This window comes from Telopea speciosissima, chromosome 2 (genome assembly GCF_018873765.1).
Source record: "Telopea speciosissima isolate NSW1024214 ecotype Mountain lineage chromosome 2, Tspe_v1, whole genome shotgun sequence".
Lineage (NCBI taxonomy): Eukaryota > Viridiplantae > Streptophyta > Magnoliopsida > Proteales > Proteaceae > Telopea > Telopea speciosissima.
Genome location: NC_057917.1, coordinates 79297058 through 79320180, shown reverse-complemented (window position 1 = coordinate 79320180; position 23123 = coordinate 79297058). Strand labels below are relative to the sequence as shown.

The window sequence follows — 23123 nt, the reverse complement described above, 5'->3', positions numbered from 1 at the left end:
CATTACTGCCATAGATGAATGCCTGATTTTAAGAGAAATGCAAACACAAAGGTATCCAATCTTAAGTCAACTAAATCAAGGAAATAAAACAATACCTTAATCCATAGTGAAAGAAGAGCTTGGAGTTTTTACCCACACAGCTGTTATCAATGGTTACAAGCTTTCTTAAGCAAAATATAGAAAGCAAGCCCTGACCAACCTGCTCTGTACCAACAAGTACATGAACATGGACTAGTGTCACCAATGTTAAAACCCATACAAAAGAAAACACAGAAAATCCAACCCCAACCCCACTTAAAAGGATAAACCACAAGATCTTTCCCCCAAGTTCCCTGCGAGATGAGAAAATACAAAAAGAGCGAAATGGAAGGCCTGCTGTTATGGACCCTGTACATTACATCCCCCCCCCCCCCCCTCCCTCTTACAACTTGAATTATTGTCTGGAGTTCCAACAGAGCACCAAAATTAAGCTCCCCAGAAGAAAAACTTCCAGTCAGACTCCCCAAAAAGAGTTTCAACATATTACACGTGACATATAACTACAAGTTTTTATAGAAAAGAAACATGAAAAGAAAATTTTTAAAAAAAATGAAAGAGGAAAGATAAACAAATATATCTGACGCAATAAACTAACTACTAAAACAGGTATTCACTCCCCATGCTTTCACTCCGTGCACTACCACATAAAAAACGCGATCACGGCCCGCAGTGAGAAAAAGCATCGACGGATGACAAGCAAAGAAACTAGCTACCCAACTACAACACTAACTTTTCCATAATCTTTTTTATTAACCTGGCACCGATTCAGAATTAATGTGACCACCATTGCCCCCACCATGGACATTAAATCCAGTGACAGGCATGGAACGCTGTGCGAAATCCAGCAAAAGCTTTCGCTGGTGGTCATCAGTGTGAGGCAGACTTGCTCGTAACAGCTCCACTGGCATCTCTTTACTAATAGCTCTGGCTGCCTCAGCTCCAATAGCTGCTGTATTTGGTGGTGCTTGCATAAGCAATGATTGCACAATACTGTCATACTTGCTCACACAGTATTTGGTGAGCAGACCAAAGAAAGCATTAAAGGATGCCTGCCAAAGAGCCCGATTGGACATGCTGTAGCTGGTAGCAGCCTGGGGATCAGTTAACAGCTCAGTTGCCCTATCAAGAACAGATTTTATGATAACAGAGGCTCCATCTCCAGCAGCACTACCAAGGGGGCGGAGAGGAGGCTGCTCAGACGAACAAACTACCGCAGCCAAACAAGCACTAAGTGCATTAAGATCCATGTTACGAACACACACAGAAACAGTCCTTGCAAGATTTATTGTTGTCTCCGTAGCTCCCATATCAGAAGGAAGGCCACCAAACAAGAACCTCAAGTGACGGAAAATTGCCATGCAAACAATCCGGATAAGCTCACTCCCAGGAATGAGAAGCTGTAGGTACCTTGAGAGGAGCTTCCGTCCCTTGGGAAGAGAGACTAACCTTAAGAACACGAGATCATCCCTGGGGGCTGGTCCTACTGCATGGCCACCTTTGCCTAGTGGGTCAACTAACTGGAGAGAGGCCGCAAGCCCCTCCAAGAGTACCTGTCTCCTCCTCCTCAGCTGAACTCCATCTTGTGGTTGATTGAATTCTAGAAGCCTGTCAATATCATCCACATCAAGAAGGAGACAGAGACCATCTTCAATCGTTATACGGGCAGCTAGCATGGGTTCTTGCTCCAGAGGCTTCTCAGAAACTTTCTGTTCAACATTGCCTTCGCCAGCGTAAGCAGATGGAGGATCAACCTCAAGCAATGGACGAGGACGACGTATGGAAGAAAATGGAACCCTACCGAGTGCATCAACTTGCAGATAAGCATGTGGCTCAGAATTAGCACGTGCACGAGAAGGCAGATCCCGTAGGTGAGTTGGGCAGAAGTGGTGCTTCAGCCTCGCCCCAGCAGATTTTTTTGCAAGACATGCCTGGTGATAATAATCATCTATATACGGATCATTGCTATGCGTGGCAGCATGCTGCATTCTCAGAATACTCTCTATCTCTTCAGCTGTCATATACTTCGACCTAAACTGTGGCCACCCATTATCGCTCTTCTGGCTACTAGTATCAGAGAACTGTTGAGAAAAGCGCAGGTTTGGTCTTCCTCTCTGTGTCGATCTAATTCTCTGGTCCCTCAGATCAGTTGCTCCAAGCATTGCCTCATACTTGCTAATTACATGTGGAGAAGGATGGGCATTAAATAGTTGTGTCTGCAGAGGTGAAAAATGAGCCAAAGATGGTTGAACAGGGTTATGCATTCTTTGTTGTTGCTGCTGTTGTGACATTAACTGTTGGTGCATCAACCCATTGGAATGAGGCAATTGTTGTTGCAAGAAATTGTTAATAATACTGGAATTATCTCCAGAAAATAGGCTGGCTTGATTTCCCCAGTGGTTCTGTGGCCTGCTATTAATGGGGAGTCCTGACGGAGTGAACTGTGGTATATTTCCACCATAATGTAGCCCATGAGGTAAACCAGACAAATGAAGCTGAGGATTAGAGAAAGGAGAGAGATTTGGAGCAGAGAGGGGTATCTGAGATCCTCCGGTAAGAGGTGGAACGCTTATGTGGCGTGAATGGTGGTTTGGTGAAGCCTGTTGAGATCGGGCACCAGGAGGGTAGGAAGTGAAAGATGACTTGGGAACTAAAATCGGTTCACTTGAGAAATGTTGCTGCTGTTGTGGCTGCTGAGGGTACGAAGATGTTCTGTACAAAAGTTTTGACTCCGTGACACGAGCAGACGAAGGATGCGGCTGTGATGACCATCTTTTGCCTTCTTGAACACTGTCAGCGTCAAAAATATGTGGATCTAACCAGTTGGGAAAATCCGGCTCTTGCGCCCAGTCAGCAGCAGATGAACCTGAAAAGTGACAATTTTCTAAAGTTAAAAAATTGTATTTGAACCCATAATTTGGAAAGAAATATATACAAGAGAATCAATCTAGATCACCGTCACCAACCAATATCCACTTCAGATCTGTATTACCCCAGCAGATTGCACACTTCCAATGGCATAATAGATTGCATGGCACCCAAAGGACACAATATACATGTGATAAATCACAGATGTTAACTTCCAAGAAAAATCACCCCTTAGACAATCAGTTTTAAACATCTTAAGCATAGTTGTCAAGGCGCCTAGGCGACCCAAGGTGTCAGAGGGCTGCCTAAGCACTTAAGCGACAACACGACCTAGTACGCAAACACACTAAACTTTTCACAACATGGCTTTCCAAGTTCCAACAGCATGCCTGATAAACATATATCATTGTATTATGTAAGAACACACTAAACTGTTCACAATTTGACTTTCCAACAGCATGCCTAATAAATTTTACAGTAGAACAAGGTAAGCAATCAGATGTATGCTACTATTACGGTATGACCACTAATTTGCCATGTGGAACGAACAATACAGATTACAGACTGCAAAATATATGCTACCAAAAACAGAGTATATGCACCAAAGTTCAGGAAAAGGATAGGTTGGTCGAATGAGATGGGATGGGTTCATTTGATCCAAAAAAACACAAGCATGTTGAAGGGGTATGATTATCCTACAACTCAAATCTGTTAACTGAATGATCATGAAGGCTTAATAACTGAGGAATCAATCCAGTTCCGAATAGATCAAGCACCAAAATAAAAGCTATTTGAACCTCTAGTATTTGGCACATGGGCGAACTTAATCAATTGTCAGAATCTTCTTCCTCATTTTACACTTACCTTGTGCCCTACAGATTTCATTGCTATCGCCATGATCTAGGAGATGGTTTCTATAACTTTGTGAAGGTCCTCAGTCAAACTTCATTTGGGTTGTGATGCAGTGTAAGGCAAGTCCAAACAGGCCCCTTTGGTCCAGACCACATGGGTTTGGTTATAGGAAGCCCAAACCAAGGCCTTTTATGGCCATCAATTTGAATCCTAGACAGGCCCACACTTGGGGCCATATATGACTTATATTTAAGCCCATGTTCCAGCTTTGTTTTGCCCCAAAAATAGGCCATCGACCAGCAGTATTTGAAGAGGGTTTTTGACAGCTTGCGTGAGAAGGTTCTGTTGAAGATTTGCTAGATATCATAGGACCCATTCAAGCCTTTTTTGTGGAGAGATTTCAGGAGTGGATTGCTTCTTTGTGTTTGAAACAGATGGAGATAAACCAGGTCCAGTTTGAATCTTGGGTCCAGTAGGATATTAGTAGTCTAATTATTTATTTGGATTTATCGTTTAGTCTTTTGTTTTGAATACCGTATAGGCAGTGATAGAGTTTCATTATGTTTCAGTTTTAGAGTTAGAACAGGAGTGCTTTGATTTCTTTTATTTATAAAATGTAATCATGCAATTAGAACTCCGATTGAATAGAATGGAATAGTTGAGTTATGGTTCGAGCAACCTGTGGCTATGTGTGTATTCTTCTCCCCCCTCCCCCCTCCCCCCTTTTCTTCTTATGCCATTTTCCTCTCCTGCAAATATTCCCTTCTTCTCCACCAGCCCTCCACCAATCTGGTATCAGATCTGAAGGATCCATCTCCTTCCCTTCCCATTAATTCTGTTTATCCTCTGGTGGACGGCCAGTAGGGAAGAAGGGAATTATTTGCAGGAAAGAGGAGAAATCACATAAGGGGGGAAGAAGATGAAACAATACCCCACCTCCTTATGTTTTCCCCGTTGTGACAGCAAACGCACCATCCAATAAAAAAAGAGAACTCTGTCAAAAAAAAAAAGAGTCGAAAAACTTTCCCAACCCACTGCTACCACTGAAACCCCAAACATACCCCCCATCGACCCCTTCCACGATTCCCAGAGACAACCCCATCGCCTCGTTTCTTTTTCCCGGCAACTACAATCGACTCCCCCCGCCCCGTGTTCTGTCACCAATCCAAAAAAAGAAAAAAGAAGACGAGCAGTGAGAGCAAAAGGTAATAACCCCCCCCCCCCAAAAAAAAAGAAAAGAAGAAGAGCAGATAGAGCGAGAGGTACTGAACCAGAAGAAGATATCATACCTGGTTTCAGAGGCTGTAACCGTGGTTCGACTCCCTCCTTCTAGGTGTTCCAAACGTCATGAGCTGGAGGTTCCCTTGTCGAAGTCGACCTCCCGCTAGTTTCTTCACTGAAACTCCTAAGTTTGAAGGAGACTCCATTATGTTTCCAATAGCCCAATCTCTCTTGTGATAAGTCTCCATTACCTTTTCTACCTCTCCATTGAACTTATACTTTTTTGTTTTCCAGAATTGCCACCTACCTCTATCCTTATTATAATTTGACCCTTTTTTATTTTCTTCCAAGTTTACCCCTTCCACGAATACGTTACACTAGCCTTCTTTTCTTCTCTTTAGTTTGCAGTCCACTAAATTACAATTTTGCCATTGTTATCATAAAGCCACTACATCATGGAGATACATCGATACGATTTTCCTTTTGATTAGAGAGGGGTTACGTAAATTGCAAATAGAACTTGTTAATTTGAAGACAGGATTTCTGGAGCTTGACAATATTAATAACTTCTATGATAAAATGTCAAGCATGATGAAATCTTCAGAAGACGGATCCGTGGTAGCCAACGAATGTGATGATCAACCTAAAGCAAACTGTCTGATCAAGGTTGCAGTTGAAGAATTAATCCTTTACCAAAAGAAAAAAAAAAGTTGAAGAATTAATCGATAGTCTCATTTCAGTTGTGAAACCCCACGATCAGATTCCCATCGAAGAAATGTCGTTTGCTAACGAGCATCAGTAGATCGAGACGGTTGATCATAAGATCACTGGGTCATCGCCCCATTAAAGCGGATGTTTATGGATGCAGATTGAGTGGCGCTGATTCTCTCGTTTTACAAAACTCGAGGTTGAGTTTTTCTCAACACCGGAGGAATTGATCCAGGTGTACTACATTGGACCGACCCAAACCCGTCCGGGAACATAGATGGAGATGAACCGGGTCCAGTTTGAGTCTTAGGCCTAGTAGGATATTAGTAGTCTATTTATTTATTTGGATTTATCTTTTTAGTCTTTTGTTTTGAACACGGTATAGGCAGTGATAGATTTTCATTATGTTTCAGTTTGAGAATAGGAGTGCTTTGATTTCTTATATTTATACCATGTAATCGTGCAATTGGAACTCAAATTGAATAGAATGGAATAGTTGAGTTATGGTTTGAGTAGCCTGTGTGGTTGTGTGTGTCCACTCTTCTCCTCCCCCCCCCCCCTCCTCTCTTCTTATGTGATTTTCCTGTCCTACAAATATTCCCTTCTTCCCTACCGACCCTCCACCACGTAGACTCAAAACAAAACTCTAAATAACTATCAAGTACCCTAATCTAAATCAAACATTTAATTTTAACTACTAAACTTGTGTACTAACTTCAACCCCACTTTATGAGCTTTACACCCTCCTACCTATCATACCACCCACAAGTTTGTTTTCAGCCCATTGAACTGCCACTTGCCCCTTGTGGGCTGCTTTTATACATGTGTCTAGGCATCCATACAGCATCATAGTCTTATGCAACTGAATCACCATCTCCACTTCTAATCCAAAGTGCAACTTCCCACTCAAATAGCCATTGCATCTAGCAAATGTAGGGTTGACTAAAACATCCCCATTCCATTCTATATCGTTTGTCATGAACCCAAAAACTTCCACCAATCTACAACCAGACTAAATTTGATGCATCACTTGACCACCAACGGGGACAGGAAAAAAAAAAAACCCAATCTCGAACAACCAGAATTCCTAGGGGGAGAGGAAGAACATTCCTAGGGGAAGAGGAAGAAAAGTTAAGCTTGAACCCCCAACCACTAGGACATTAAGCATAGTTGTCAAGGCAGCACCTAGGCGTCCATGCAGATTTCTAGGGGTCTAGGCAACTGTCACCTTAGTGCAGGGCGCCTTGCACTGGTTTAATTGGTATCGAACCACGTTCTGGCAGTTACTTAGGTCAAATATCATTTTAAAACATGGTTTTCGTTTACTTAAGATATTATTTATAAATAAGAAAATACCCCTATTTGAATCCGATAAAAATAGTTAAAAAATCAAATTCCAAAAGGATAAAAAGTATACCCTCCAGTTCAAGAACAAAAACTATATTTTTGGCGGTAGGTGAACTTTTTAACTTTCTAATGCTAGGATTTTTCTCAAATCTAAAAATTCCATAAATCTTAATATGGTAGAACATTGCTAAAAACCAAACGTGCGGTAAAATATTCATTTGTTTAAAATCTAAAATAATTTCTTTTCTTCATTCAGAGCGATTATGACCATAGTTGTCATGGCGTCGCCATGGCGTCTGAAGGCCAGAGAGGGCTGCATGGCGACCTACGCCATGGCGACCCTCTTTGATTTCTTCTTCCCGACTCTCTTTCCCTCTTCGATTTCTTCTTCCTGTCTTCGATTTCTTCTTCCCTCTTCGATTTCTTCTTTCCCTCTTCAATTTCTTTCGATTTCTTCTTCGATTTCTTCTTCCTGTCTTCTTTCCCTCTTTCGATTTCTTTCGATTTCTTCTTTCCCTCTTCGATTTCTTCTTCGATTTCTGAATTTTCTTCTTAAAACTTGAGAAACAATAGAGAAAAAAATAAAACATGGCTTGATTATACATCTATTAACACATTAAAAATAGAGAAATAAAAAAATAAAACATGGTCGACATGCTCGCCATGGCAACGCCATGGCGGGCGACATGTCGATATATCGACGTGACACCCTCCACCGACTTGGATCGCCGCGTGACAACTATGATTATGACAGCATTCGCGCACACCAAATAAGGTTTGACCGGAACATAACTCCTTCAATATAATCAAATTTAAGCAATCTTGGATTTGTTGAAAAGCTTGTTTTGTGATCTACCTAATACCAAAAAGTCTCATGTAAAAATAAAATCATTGATACGTCAAACTTCTTAGAGAACAAGAACATTTCTCTAAATCAAGAGCAATTTAATTACTTATTAATAAGATCATATTTTCTAAGAACAGTATAAACCAAATGTGAGACTAGGTATACCTAGACAATAACCAATTCCACGATAAACCAAATTTATGTTTTGATTGTTTCAAACTTCCAATAACTTGCCTCTTCAGTTCTGTTGTCTTCTAGTTCTATGTTAATTTTGATGACTTGAGATGGCTTAATATAGATTTTTTATGACTTGATGTGACTTAATGTTGATTTTGATGACTTGGTGTGGCTTAATGTTGATTTTTTATAACTTAATGTGGCTTAATGTTGATTTTTTATGATATAAGGTACATATTGTAGCATACTAACTAATGTTAGAAAAGAGGAGAAATAAAAAATAACACTTGGGCGCTTTGGTCGCCTAGGCAAGCGCCTTGTCGCTAAGTGCTTAGTCACCCTCCCACTGCCTTAGGTCGCGTTGCTGCCTGGAGAAGAATCATCCCAAATCTCAGACTATAAGACACCTAAGGGTGAGGGGGAAGAGTATGAGAAAGAAGTTCGCATCACCTCGTTCACTGCTACCAATTAGGCAATTACTAAGTATGCCTGTCTATTGCAATGGTTGACCTTGTATTTAACAAGAAGATGATTTTGTAATCGAGTCCAAAACGACTAGGATTACAGGAACTACAACAGCAAGTACATATGAATTTTCTTGGCACACAAAGACACCTAGCTGTAGATTGGCTACTATCAACAACAAATTTTAGTTAAAAACTTCCATAAACTGTCATACTTCCGCCTTAATCCACTGTTGTGAAGTGAATAGATAAAACCCTATGATTAAGCCAAATTGAACAGATAAGGAGGAGATAATAAAGGTGGGAAGCACTAGCTAGTAAAGAATTTCAGGAAAGTGACATCTTTTAAGGTTTTGAACTTAGGGGAGAAAAAAACCATTTCATAATTGCTGATCACGAGAGAGGCATCTGACCTTGGATCTGAAATTCCGACTATTATGCTAGTAAAAGCCAACCAACAGCAGAAACTGATACATGTTGAGATAATCCAGCCACCAGAAAGAAGTATGTAACCATATCACAGATCGAAAAGCAAATCATGAAAAGATTTATGATTTGAGTTTTAACAGCCAAAAGGAAAGCTGAAACAAAGAAACATAAAGGGCCAACGATCAAATGATTGGGAATGGGATCAGATCATCAGAGACCGAATTGTTCTGGATTGGCCAATCCTCAAAACCTTGGGTAGCTCAGTAGACTTCTTCACCTATGGTTCACCGAAAAAGCAGACAAAAACCTCAATGGTGTAGATCAATAGGCTGTGTGCTGCAACCCAAGAAACTCAAATTTTTAAAAAGGAAAAAAAATTTTGGTTGTCATAGGAGAAAAAACAAAATCCCTTAAACTTAAATAAATTTAACCTACTACATCTCATTTTATATTGATAGCAACAATAACCAGAGAATGCAGCACAAGCACTACAATTAGAAATGTGCAAGAAGTGCCACACTGACATGCTTTTGAAATTGAAAAGAAGAAAAAGGTCAACCTTATCCCAACTAAATGGGTTTGGCTACATGGATCCTTTCTAAATAAAAAAGTAGGCAAAACTGAGGTCCTCAGAAAGTGAAAGTAAAGTAGGAGGAATGAATAAATTAGATAAGCAAAGTGATAAATGGAAAATGAAAAATAAGAGTAAGAGGAGAGAGGCAAGCCCAGGAAATCAGGAAAATCTCAGCTTCCTGGTGTCAACAATGTAGATCCTTGCCCTCCAATAGGCTCTATCTGAGGTCATACTTGGAACAAGACCCAGACTATGCATGTCATTCTTCACAACCTCACCTATGGTCATTTTAGGCCTGCCCCTAGCTCTTTTAGCTCCCTCAATCTGAATCAGATCACTCCTCCTTATTGGGGCGTCCCCAGGCCTCCGTTGCACATGGCCAAACCATCTCAGACGACATTCTCGGAGCTCGTTACTGATCCGGTCAACTCCCACCTCAGTTCTAATATGTTTGTTCCTCACTTTACTCTTCCTAGTTTTGCCGCTTATCCATCTTAACATCCTCATCCCTGCAACTTCTTAACTGCCCAACATTCTGCCCCATACATCATAGCAAGTCAGACCACAGTCCTGTAAAACTTTCCTTTAAGCTTTAAAGGAATGTGTAGGTCACACAGTGCTCCAGTCGCGCCTCTCACTTGGCGGTAACGCTCTCTCAATTTTCACCATGTCATCATCCAACATAGTGTGGTTAAAGTTACACATAATATACTCTGTCTTTGATCTACTAATCTTAAGCCTCTTGTTTCCAAGGTCGATCTCTACATCTCTAACTTAGCGTTAATCCTTGCTTTTGTCTCATCCACCAAAACGATATCATCAGCGAAGAGCATACACCACGGTATCTCGTCTTGGATGTTTTCGGTTAATTCATCCATGATAAGCGCAAAGCCGCAAACAGATAAGGGCTTAGGGCTGATCCTTGATGTAACCCAACCATAATTGGGAATTCCTTGCCCTAGCCTCCCCACAAATCTCACACTAGTCACCACATTCTCATACATATCTTTAATAACATCTATATATTTACTCGACACCCCTCTCTTCATAAGAATATGTCGGATTAAATCTCTAGGGACTCTGTCTTGGCCTTTATCCAGGTCAATAAAGAACATATGGAGGTCCTTCTTGCTAGCTCTACATCTTTCCATGAGCCTCCTCAGTAGGTAGATAGCTTCTGTTGTGGATCTACCTGGCATAAAACCAAATTGATTCTTCGAGATATGAGTCTCTCTTTTCAGACGGGCTTCAATAACCTTCTCCAAAATTTCATAGTAGGAGTCATTAGTTTTATGCTTCTATAGTTATTACAGTTCTAGACATCACCCTTATTGTTGTAGACCGAAACTATAATGCTTCGCCAATCATCTAGCATTTTCCTTATAATCATAATCTTGTTAACTAACTTGGTTAACCAATAAACCCCACATATTCCTAGTGCTTCCACACTTCTATTGGGATCTCATCATAGTTGTCAAGGCATCACCTAGGTGCCGCCTAGGCGTCCAGTCGCTTTGGACGACTTGGGCGCCTAGGTCACCTACTTGGTTTCGCCTTGATTTTTTGCCCTCTCCATCAGCTTAGGTCGCCTAACCGCCGTGACAACTATGGATCTCATCCGGGTCTGGTGTCTTGCCTACTTTCATCTTTCTCAAGGCTTCTATAACTTCTGCCACACCAACCTTTCGTACATATCAGGACTTCATTTTTAATCAAGTTAAGGGTGATGTCCATCTACTAGTTTGGAACACTTCAAATTAGCTTCTTATTTGGAGGTAATACATATTTCATGCAGATTTGGAGAACCTTGGCGCCACAGTAAGGTTGCTCCATTGCAACCTAATGGTTGCGGATTCGAGTCGAGAAATAGCCTCGAAGCAAACCGGGGGTAAGGCTGCATACATTATGACCCTCCCAGAACTCACAGTGGCGAGAGCCTCATGCACTGGGTACGCCTTACATATTTCCTACAGAACTATTAAAAAAAGAAGATCACAGAAATTATCTAACATCTGTAAAGAATTCACAAAGCACAATCAATTCTATATTTTCAAGATGCGAGGTAGGTTGTGACATGGAAAACAAAAAATGGGGTACACTAGCGAAAATCAATAGTTTATATGCAAGGCTAGGAAAGACAGGAAAAATAAACCAAAATATTTTTAAAAAAAAACACCTCAAGAATACTTTCCAAAAGGAATCAAATTTCATGACAATCTCAGTTTTCTTGTATAGGCCAGCAAGAAAACAGATGAAAGAATTTTACTCACTTTCCCTAGAAAAAGATCCCCTGTCACCAATAACTCCTGCATTTCTTGGTTCACCAATGACCTTGACCAGCTGTAATAAGACAAGTAACTTAGAATAACAAACAACCAAATATGGAAAGCCATAGTTTGAATTTAAACAATACACTGTGAAAATTATAAACCAGAATGGGGCAAATGGAAATAAAATACAATATTTCTGAAGAAAAATAATTTATTGATGATATCGAAAGAACAAATTGAGTTTATTCAATGATTGTCAAAAGCATATATATAGGGTACTCAGAAGGATCATGATACAGTTAAGATTGTCTAATTGAGTCAATTGGGAATCAGAAGATTTTATTTGGTCGTGGTTGGGTTCTATGGGCCATGGGCTTTTTATTTTTGTGTTTATTAATGTAATGGGACTTTTTATAAGCCCATACTTCGGGTATTAATTCTGAATATGGGATTTACTTTATTAGTTAGTATAGTTAGAGTACTATATCCTTATCTATTTGTTATTAAGTGTTTCAGTTAGACTGGAATAGGTGTATACGAGTCCAGTCTTATTTCAGTCTCTTTCCATTATTATTTCAGTTACCGTATTAGTTTAAGCTACCTTATCAGTTTAGGATTAGTTTAGTCCTTTCCATTTTTGAGTCTTCTATATAAGTTTGAAGGGGCTCCAACCTTGTACACATTTTTGAGTAATGAAAGATTAACAATTGCCTTTTCTTCTGTGGTGATTCAGTAGGCTACTAGGCTCCCTGGTGGTGATTCCTAAACACAAATCCCCTTCTTCTTTCTTATCCTCTTCAATCTAACAAGTATATCTGATATTTTTACTGTTTCTAAAATTCCTTCTTCAAGTATTAATTCTGGATTTCTCTGTCAAAGAACCCGATTGTCCAATTCTGATTTCAGAACTAGCTACCGGATTTGATTTCTTGCTTATTCCTGGTTTCAAAATTGGACCTTGGTATAGATTTAAAAGAGTCCTACATCTGACCTGAATTCTCGGTTTCTCACTGTTTCGGTTTAATTCTGGAATCTGAATTCAGATTAGAATTCCACTATTACTATTAAATTTGGCTTCTGTTTGATCATCTTTTAGTTGCTGAATTGAAACCTTGAAATTCTGCACATAGATTCTGCTATTTTCTTGGTTTTTCAAGCTCCTCCCTTCAGTAGTATTTCATCATATCTTCAAACCTAATCGTTGGATCTCTATCAAACTTTATTATATTATTCTGCTTGCTGGTTTTCTAATAAACACTTCTGACTTGAAATTCTGACCACATTAGACTTGTTGATTTTCTGTTATTTGATTTCTCTGAAATCTGGTTTTGGTTCCTTACTTTCTTGCGATTCTAGAAAAATTCCTGGTTTTCAAAAACCTGCTTGCTGGAATAGACCTTTGACTTGAATTCTGGCCAAATTAGACTTGTTGATTTTCTGTTATTTGATTTCTCTGAAATCTGGTTTTGGTTCCTTACTTTCTTGCGATTCTGGAAAAATTCCTGGTTTTCTGAAACCTATCCCTTAGGTGTTTTAGAACCACGTTATTTGGTATCAGAGCCAGACTGGTAGTAAATATCATTGACCCTACTTTCTTGTTTGTTGACCGCCAACAACTTCAAGTCATGCTAGAAAACTCGCGAAGGTTGAAGCAAGTCTTGAAAATACTTGACAACAATTTTAAGGAATGAGGAGCTAATCACCAAAAGATTAGGGTAGGAAAATCTCATGTAACTCCACTGTAGGGAGTATACAAACCAAAACCAGCAACTGAGATTTAGTTAAACAGAGAAAAGACAAGTCTGATGTGGCAAAAATTCTGGTCGAGTGGGCTAACAGGGAAGGAGAATAAAGCCTTAAAATTGGAAATGGAACCAATGGTCAGATTTGAGTACAGAAGGAGATAACCAAACTAGTAACTTGCTGAAACTGGAATCCAGAATTAGTAACCCAGGGAAACAGAAACTCATGTGTAGAAATAGCAAGTGTAAACAAGATAGGTAGTGGGTGAATGGATTTAGCAACTAGAGAACCAACATGGAAAGTGAATAGTGAATACAGAAAAGAGAAACTAGAGACTCGCAGATTAGAAACTAGAACCAAAATAGAAACTAGAAAGGAATTAGAAAGTAGTGCAAAAATAATAGCAAGTGTTGTGCTAAATAGTAACTAAAAAGAAAGACAAACAAGGCAAAGAATGGGATGCCACAAGGTTCCAACTAGGGCAGAATACTACTATCAATGATAGAAATCAATAGAGAAAAGAGGAGGAGAAGAAGAAGATATAACATAGAAAATGAAGGCTTGAACTAGGCTTCCCATCTAGAACTTGACTAACATCTCACCAGTCCAACTTGGCATCTCACCTAGGTCTTCACTGCATCTCACAGCAAAGGAGTTCTGAATCTCACAAAAATCAACAAGCCTAAGCTTAACAAATTGTTCAAATCATTGGTAGTGGGTATGATCCCCCTACTCTTTATTTATAACTTCATGGAAATAAGCAAAATAGGAAACCCTAAAGTATGGTAGGGAGAATCTCTTGCAACTTAAGTCTTATCCAAAAGAGAAACTATTATTTTTTCTTTTGGGTCCTACTCTATCCTATTCTATTGGGGGAAGGGAGGTGTGAACCAGGAGGCTTGAACCCAAGACCTCCTGGTAGCAATGGGATTCAACATAGTAGTTGTCAAGGCAACGCCTAGGCGTCCGCGTGCCTAGGACGCCTTGGTGGCCTACTTGGTGTCGCTTTGAATTTGGACCCTCTCCACCGCCTTGGGTCGCCGAGACACCGTGACAACTATACAACATACACCACATACTACCAAGTGCGCTAGGAACTTGTTCACTATTGTAGAACCTTAACAAAATAGAAACTACTACTTAATCCTGTATAGGATTTAAATCCCTAATATTTAGGCTTATAGAATTGGCTCATTACCATAGTACACCCAAAACCCATTGGATACTCAAATTAAACATGTTAGTCCATTCTTGGTCCAAATTGATGGCCTAGTTTGCTGCCACCCTTCTTGTTCTTTTGAAATGCAACACAATCGTTAGTCACACGATTGTATGGGAACATCCTTCGACAAATTGATCTTACCTGTCGAGCAAAGGGTTGATTGAGTACTCCCCTAAAAACGAAGGTCCTCCCAAGGAGCCATGATCAGAATTGCAAATGAATTGATCAAAATCCAATTGAAGATAAGAGCCTCTCCAAGGAAAATTTATGTTGAAGAAGAACACATCAAAACCATCCATATAGAAGAGGTTGAACATGCGGAATTTGTTCTTCTGCAAAAGATCTTCAATGCCAAAAAAAAGGAGGCTCGCTAATTTTGTACGAGAGAGGGATCGTATCATCGAATCAAAGCGACCGATGTGGATGTTGATCAAGTGGTGTTGATTCTCCCATATTTTAAAGCTTGAGGACGAGTTTTTTCCAAAACCTAAGGCATTGATGCTGATGCAGGTTTATCACCAAACTGGGCTTCTATCCTTCGAAATAAGTCTACTTTTGGGTTATAAATATGTTGGGCCTTTGGTCCCATGGGTTTTCAATGTAATAGGTCACTTTTATGGACCTAAAGTAGGGGCACATAAGTAGCATACGGGATTAGCCCTATACTTAGTTTATTTTCATGTTTTAGTATTTTAAACTGAACCGGTTGAACCACTAGTCCAATTTAAGTGATTTTAGAATATTCTTTTAGGATAGAATCTTTTTAACAAAGTTATATTTTAGGACCTCTACACGAATTTAGAAAGGGAGTGTTTTGTATATAGACTCAGCCTGGGATTTCCTATTCATAGTTATCAAGGCATCTTTAAGGCACCTTGCACAGGTTTAATTGGTATTGGACCAGGTTCTGCCACTTATTTATGCCAAACATCATTTAAGTAAATGGTTTTATGTTTATATTTAGTAAATGGTTTTATATTTGTATTTCATAAATGGTTTTATATTTGTATTTCATTTACTTAAGATATTATTCATAAATAAGCAAATAACCCCTATTTGAATCCAATAAAAATAGTTAACAAATCAAATTCCAAAAGGATAAAAAGTCAACCCCACAGTTCAAGAACAAAAACTGGATTTTTAGTGGTAGGTGAAATTTTCAACTTTCTAATGCTGAGTTTTTCTCAAATCTAAAAATTCCATAAATCTTAATATGGTAAAACATTGATAAAAACCCAAAGTATAGTAAAATATTCATTTGCTTTGATATTTAAAAAATATATATTTTCATTCAGAGCGACTGTGACAGCATTCACGCACACCAAATAAGGTTTGACCGAAACATAACTCCTTCAATATAAATCAGATTTAAACAATCTTGGATTTGTTGGAAAGCTGGTTTTGTGTTCTATCTAATATAAAAAGTCTCATGTAAAATAAAATCATTTGATCAGTCAAACTTCTTAGAGAACAAGAACATTTCTTTAAATCGAGAGTAGTTTAATTACTTAATGAATTTTTTTGTAAGAATTTAATTACTTATTGATAAGATCATATATTCTAAGAACAATATAAACCAAATGTATGTTTTGATTGTTTCAAACTTCCAATAGCATGCTTCTTCAGTTCTTTTGTCTTCTAGTTCTATGTTGATTTTTGATGACTTTGTGGCTTACTATTGATTTTTTATTATTTAATGTTGATTTTTGATAACTTGATGTTGCTTAATATTGATTTTATATGACTTGATGTGGCTTAATGTTGATTTTTGATGATATAAGGATATTGTAGCATACTAAATAACGCTAGAAAAGATGGGAAATAAAAAATAACACTCGGGCGCCTTGTCGCCGAAGCGCTTAGGCACCCCTCCACTGCCTTAGGCCGCCTTGACAACTATGTTCCTATTCCTAGGCTGCATAGGAATTTAGGCCTTTGTCCAATATAATAAATAAAGAACAACCGTGGGGCTCCTCTTTACCACACTGTTTTAGAAAATTCTGTTGAAGCCGCTATGCAACTTTGTTCTCTCCCTTGGAGATTGTTTTGTGTTTGATCAAGACTGGTGGGATTGGTGTTTGATCCAATCGACAACTTGTGGTGTGAAGCCCGGGTAGTTCGTTAGTGGGATTGGTGTCTGATCCAATCGACACCTTGCGGTATGCAGCCCAGGTGGTTCGTTTCAAGTTCTCCTTCAAGTTTTCTGCCAAAGATCCAATTTTTATTCAAGCTACTGCCATCACAAGCTGCTGCCGATTACCCCTGCTACTGCAAGTAAGTTTGAAAGCAGCCCCAACCCCATACTTCTCATCCTCTGCAGCCCAACCCTAAGCTTTCCCCCTTTTGTTTTCAATTTCCCATAACCCTAAGTGACCCACAGACATAACCAGCCATTAAAAATTCACCAAATTTCACCCATAACACCCCCCTGACCATAAGGAATACTCAATCCACACTGCTGCTCATTCCTACCATTAACCCTAATCCCTCCACCTTAAATCAAACCTGATAAACCCTAAAACCTGCACAGCACTATTCCACCATCAGAATCTGTCCAAAATTGGACTGAACCTCACTCACACACCCCATACCAATCGGTCCAAACCCTAGGTTCATCCCATCACTCTAAACCCTAGATTCCCTCAGTTTACACTTTCTAAAAACCTAAAACCCTAGCTTGTTGTCCATTCAAGTTTACACACTTTTTCTCATCAAAACATCTCAGGACCTTCACTGCTAGACTCCCCAACACCTGCCTAGCATAACCAACACCTCAAATCCTAACCCTAATTGACCTAAAACCATATTTTGACCTAATAGGATCACCAGTTCATATCAGATCCTGGTTCACTGACTCCTAGTTGGTCTTCTACAAATCTAGGACTATATTAGTTGCATTTAAGATTTGTTTGTACTTGGGCCACCCGAGCCTCAAAAGACTTTATTTTGGCCCAACGAAACATCCAAAATTCTCCCATGAAAGAATTAGACCTTCATGTTGCTAAAAATGCAAAAAGATTAATTCAGGACCAGGAACAAAATAACCTTATGGTATGGAGATGAACAATAGAAAATGTTAGGCATGTGTCAAGTAATACAGTGACAATATTATGTATCTGAATTCCATTCTTGATCAGATCAGGGTTGAAGAAACAACCTTCGAAAAAGTACTGGCAAGATCATCAATATCAGATAAAGATCCTAAACCTTCAGCCTGCAAATCCAAAATAAATGATAATGTTCAATGATGGTGCATGCCTTCGAAAAGAAACAACCAAACAAGTAGCGAAGGAAGAGTTCATACATTGAATAAGATAAGAATTCCATGATAAAGAACTTCTTTGTACTAGAGTATCCTCTATCTAGTATGTACTGAAGATTGAAAATTTAATATTATAACTTCAAAAAGAAGGTAGCATTCATCAAAGAAAGCTCACATAATCAACAGAGCAGGCATTAAATCACAAAACAATACAATATTGCCCTTGAAAGCTAAAAGCTAAAAGCTTGAACGCCTTAAACAATTTATAAATGAATAAAAACATGACAATTTATCCACGCTTCTTTAATCAATCCCACAAGCATTTATGGCTAGCTTAGTCCACAGCATTGCTAAAAATTCAGATAACTGCACAACCCAGAACAACAAAAAATTGCCCATGTACCAATCGGTTTTCTCGTCTTCTGGAAAGTAAGAAGATATTAGGTTGAACCATGAAAAGAGCCAAGAAAACAGAGAAAAGCATTCTCCAAAGTCCAAATATGAGAAGCACAACAAAAACAAGTGAAGACTGTATGTCTCCCAACATCAACAGATGCGATCTTTCCCAGTTGCAAGCAAATTTAAATGTCATTACAGTTGGAAGTTCGTAGGTACAGAAACCCATTCAATCACCAGACATCGCTATGTGTGTGTAGCACTCACTCTCTACCCACTCACTCTCAGATTTTTCCAGACATACCAATAATAACAATGTACAAAGAGAAGCTGCATGAATAACAATTTGAACTATTGCATGCAAAAATTTTACACATTGTTCTCATATAAACTTGAGACTGATTTGAAGGGAATAACAAAATGGCTTGCAACAAAGTAAATCAATCATCAACTCAACTGAGAATCAAATAGCTCAAGAAAAAACACCCAGAAAGTCAGTACAGATAAAAGAATAGGCCATCCAAACACCAAGATAACAGAATCACCACAACCAACACAGTCAGCAGTTTATCTCAAAGATCTTGACGCAGGTGTTCTTAGTCGAGGGAAGAGCATCCAATGAACAGGTTGCATAAAAGTGATTCACAGAGCTAATTCTGAATGTAGGGAAATGCCAATAAGACAAGGGGAAAGGCCAAAAGTAATGGGTGCAATTGTCCAATTTCTCTTAAACCATTACCATCTAAATATTCACTGAGTTGCAGGATACAAATTTCAAAATCCAGCAGTAAGAAATAACAGGTTTCAGAAAGTGATTAAAACAGCTGATTCTGTATGAAATCAGTAAAAAAGATGGGAAAGAAGCATAGACCAAACCATAAAAGCAATGCCCCTATTATAGCCATCAAATTTGAACTTATGGTACTCCAATGAAAAGCAGTGGCCCTTCAAGAAGGGCAACAAAAATTAGTTGTGCCAAGGAGCTAGTGATCTACAGATTGACATGGACAGTCACTTCTGAAATTGCAAAATGAGCTCGATAACCAATTTTCTCACTAATAAAAGCAAAGATTGGCAAACAGGTTTCAGTAAAGTGATTACCACAGCTGATTCTGTATGTAATCAGTAAAAAATATGATTAAAAAAAAAATATATGGGAACAAAGCATAGATCAAACCATAAAAGCACTGCCCCTATTATAGCCATCAAATTTGAACTTTAAATGTACTCCAATGAAAAGCAGTGGCCCTTCAAGAAGAGCAACAAAAATTAGTTGCTCCAAGGAGCTGGTGATCTACAGATTGACATAGACAGTCACTTTTGAGATTGCAAAATGAGCACGATAACCAATTTTCTCACTAATAAAAGCCAAGTTTGGCAGCAAGGCTGCCGAGATAAAATGTCCCAAGCATGATCACTATAATCAATTACTAAACCAACAGAATAAACCAATATCAAAAGGTTATATTATAATTCATTTCTTCAAATGTTTCTAAATTCCAAACTTTAGAAAAACAAAATTCTAACGTGCAGGAAACCAGAATATTTCCAGTAATACAAATGAACCCATACTTCTAGATTAAAAAGAAAATAGAGGAAAAGGCACACAATATGACAATGCTCCAAATAGACAATACAACACAATACAAGAAAACAGAGAGCAATTTTAGTTTATCTCATTTTCTCTCCAAGAACAGTAAGAACACATTTTCTTGCAACTCATAACATTAGCCTAATAATATAAGCCAAACTAGGATTAAATATCAGAAGATGTATCACTACTACAATATTAAGTAAACTGTTTATGCTAAGCATAAACAGTTTGAGGTAATACTGAAGAGGCTCACACGGCCATGCATAATACAAATAAGATTAAAGTATATAATGTAACCTCTTCTCTATTTAAGTCAAAATAGGATCAAATATCACAAGATATATCACTGATAAGTAATGAAGCTCATTGTAAAACCTTCACTTGATGGAAAGCCCAACATACATTTATCAGTATAAGCAGTTTGAGAATTTACTAAAGTGGTCCATGCATAATACAAATAAGATAAAAGCAAACACAAAACAACCTCTTCTCTATCTGACAAACGATACTCCTCGTCTTCAATCCCAGCGAAAGAGATGTTACCATCTCCATCTTCTAATCCTCCCAGCTCAACTTCCTCCAGAACATCTTTACCAAAGAATGCATATTGTGATGCGTCAAAGAGTGCATTCCCTGCATGACAGCGAGAACAATGTTTAACATGAGATCTATAAAGGTGTATGTGTGTTACATGATTTGCACTTTTCACCTTTGAATAGAAAACTAAGCCAGAATGAAAAGGCCCACAATAAACAAAATAAACATAAAAAAGACATACAACAACAACAACAACAACAAACAACAAACTCAGCCTTATCCCAACTTAATGGCGTCGGCTACATGAAATAAACAGAATAAACATAAAAAGAAAAAAAGACATAACGTGCATGCAAAAATGAGAAAACACGAAAATTCATTCTATTACCAGAAATATCATGATCAACCCAGGCAAACAGAATATAATGATAAGAACTTATTCATTATAGCAAATCAGTGACAGCGATAAAACTCATTGCTAAATACACTGACACCACCATAAGTAATCATATGTCTTAGAATCAAGACCCGTCAATTCAATATTTCCATTGTAAGTCATCAGAAACAATAAAGCATCTAATCAGTTATTGCTTGTCAGCTGTGCCAAGCAAAAACGATGTACCAGACTGTAAAAAAGAAATTATTTAACCATCCTAAGGGGTGGAAACCAAGTAATCAAACTAGAAATTAAACCATACAAAACCAGCGTACAACCCAAACGAATCCCAATTACCTAACTCTAGAAATCGCAGATATGGCATTCAAGCTACTGAATCGTATTAAGACCCACCAAAGTACTACCACCTATGAGAAAACCCACAAATTTTTCAACAACTCTAAACTCAAGCTAAACAGATCAAGAAGCAACATAATACAACTCGATCAAACAGTATAATTAAAAAATTAATCGCAGAACAGAGCAATCGAAATTCAAACATGACCCAAAACCCAGATCTATAAGCAAATTAAAAACCAACTTCGAGCTGAAAGAAATCATAGATCAAGCTAGAAACAAGGAACTGACCTGAAGAAGTCTCTGCTAATCCCTTGAAAGGGTTCTCTTGAATACCACGTCCACCATCAAATCCATCCATCACTGTATACTCTCTAAACTAAAATCCTAAAAAAAGGAACAAATGAAAACGAAAAATTCCTACAAATCGAGACACCTAGACAAAGAAAAAACATCGAAGGAAAAGCAAAGACAAACACAGACGGAGTAACCCTTGAAATTTAAAATTTCTAGGGTTATCTCCGAATGAGGAGAAATGTAGGAGAAGATCTGTGATGTAAATGCAGAGGGAAATTCATTGGGGACGGGTCCCTCAACGTTAAATAAAGAGAGGGTCTTTTGCCCCGAAATTAAAGCAGGGAAAAGGAACCCTAAACGAGAGATAACAATTGCCAGATTCTTCTTACACGCTCACATACGTGCAAAGAGAAAAAGAGAGATTTGATGTGGCTGAGTTTTCATTTTTAAATGTTTTTATAGCTAGCTACTTTTATTTTTAACTGATGAAAATTTTTTCTTCATTTTTTATTTTATTGTTCCTCTGTAGCTTACCAGCTATCAACCTCAAGAAACCAATCAAATATCTTTTATAAACAAAGGTAGGAGAGAGAATATTTAAAAATAAAAATAAAAAGTAAAAAAAAAAGATTAATTAGATGCAAGTATTATATGTTTATACAACTAATGGAGTGGATGATGTAATGTTTTGTTTTCCTTTACAAAGACCATGAAAGATAAAGAACAAAATTCTATCTCAAAGGCTTAAAAAGGAGTCAACTGTTGTTGTGCCATATCATGGCTTCCAAACAAGGATAAAAAACTCGGGTTTCGATCAGGTTTTCGATTAGGCTGAAACTGAATTTTGGTCGAAACTAGTCGAAATTTATGATTTTTTTCCATTGATGGGGAAACACCTTGGTTGAAGGGGTTTATGTGGAAACATGGTCAAAACTATTGAAATGAGGTATTATATAGGCTTGCTTCAAGATGGTTCAACCATGTGTCGACTGAAACATGGTCGAAATCGAGTTAACTTGGTGGTTTCAGTAGATTTCGATCGAGTTTTTGCTTCCATGCTTTCAAATCTTCATAGAAAGGTTTTTCTTCAGAGAAGGAAAAATTCGCTCATCCATTCGTGATTTAAGGAAAAATTTGTTCATCATTGGTGATTTAACCTTGTGACTGCTCATCTACTATCGTAAAATCCCGACCCTTATTGTACAAGATCGAAAGCACCTCTTCCTAGTTTAATGGCAATTTTAGCATATCAAGAAAGAGAAAAAATTCACACCATTTAAAGTGCTCATAAAAAAAAAATGGAAAAAACATAATGTTGCTTGGTCTGGTGCAACCTGCACCAGACACAACCCCCTTGAAATGACCCCCCCACCTACAAAATGAAAACCCCTTGGTTGATGCCCGTACACACCCCCTCATTGGTCCTCATGTTGGTGTAGGGGCCACGTGATCTGGCAGCGTTCTGGCCATTTTTTTTTTTAAAAAAGAGAGCGAGAGATGCTACTTGGTCATGTGGCTCCTACACTAGCGACCCAATGTATGAGTC

General features: G+C 38.4%; 1 protein-coding gene across 1 annotated transcript; it reads right to left on the bottom strand.

Moving 5' to 3' along the window:
- Positions 1–377: 377 nt before the first annotated feature.
- LOC122650381 (protein PAT1 homolog) lies at positions 378–21984 on the bottom strand. The gene is made up of 5 exons (XM_043843798.1): positions 21572–21984; positions 20495–20643; positions 17916–17972; positions 11794–11863; positions 378–2902 (listed from the first exon to the last, which is right to left on the bottom strand). The coding sequence occupies exons 1-5, from the start codon at positions 21639–21641 to the stop codon at positions 789–791; spliced, it is 2460 nt and encodes an 819-aa protein (XP_043699733.1). The 5' UTR covers positions 21642–21984; the 3' UTR covers positions 378–788.
- Positions 21985–23123: the final 1139 nt, after the last annotated feature.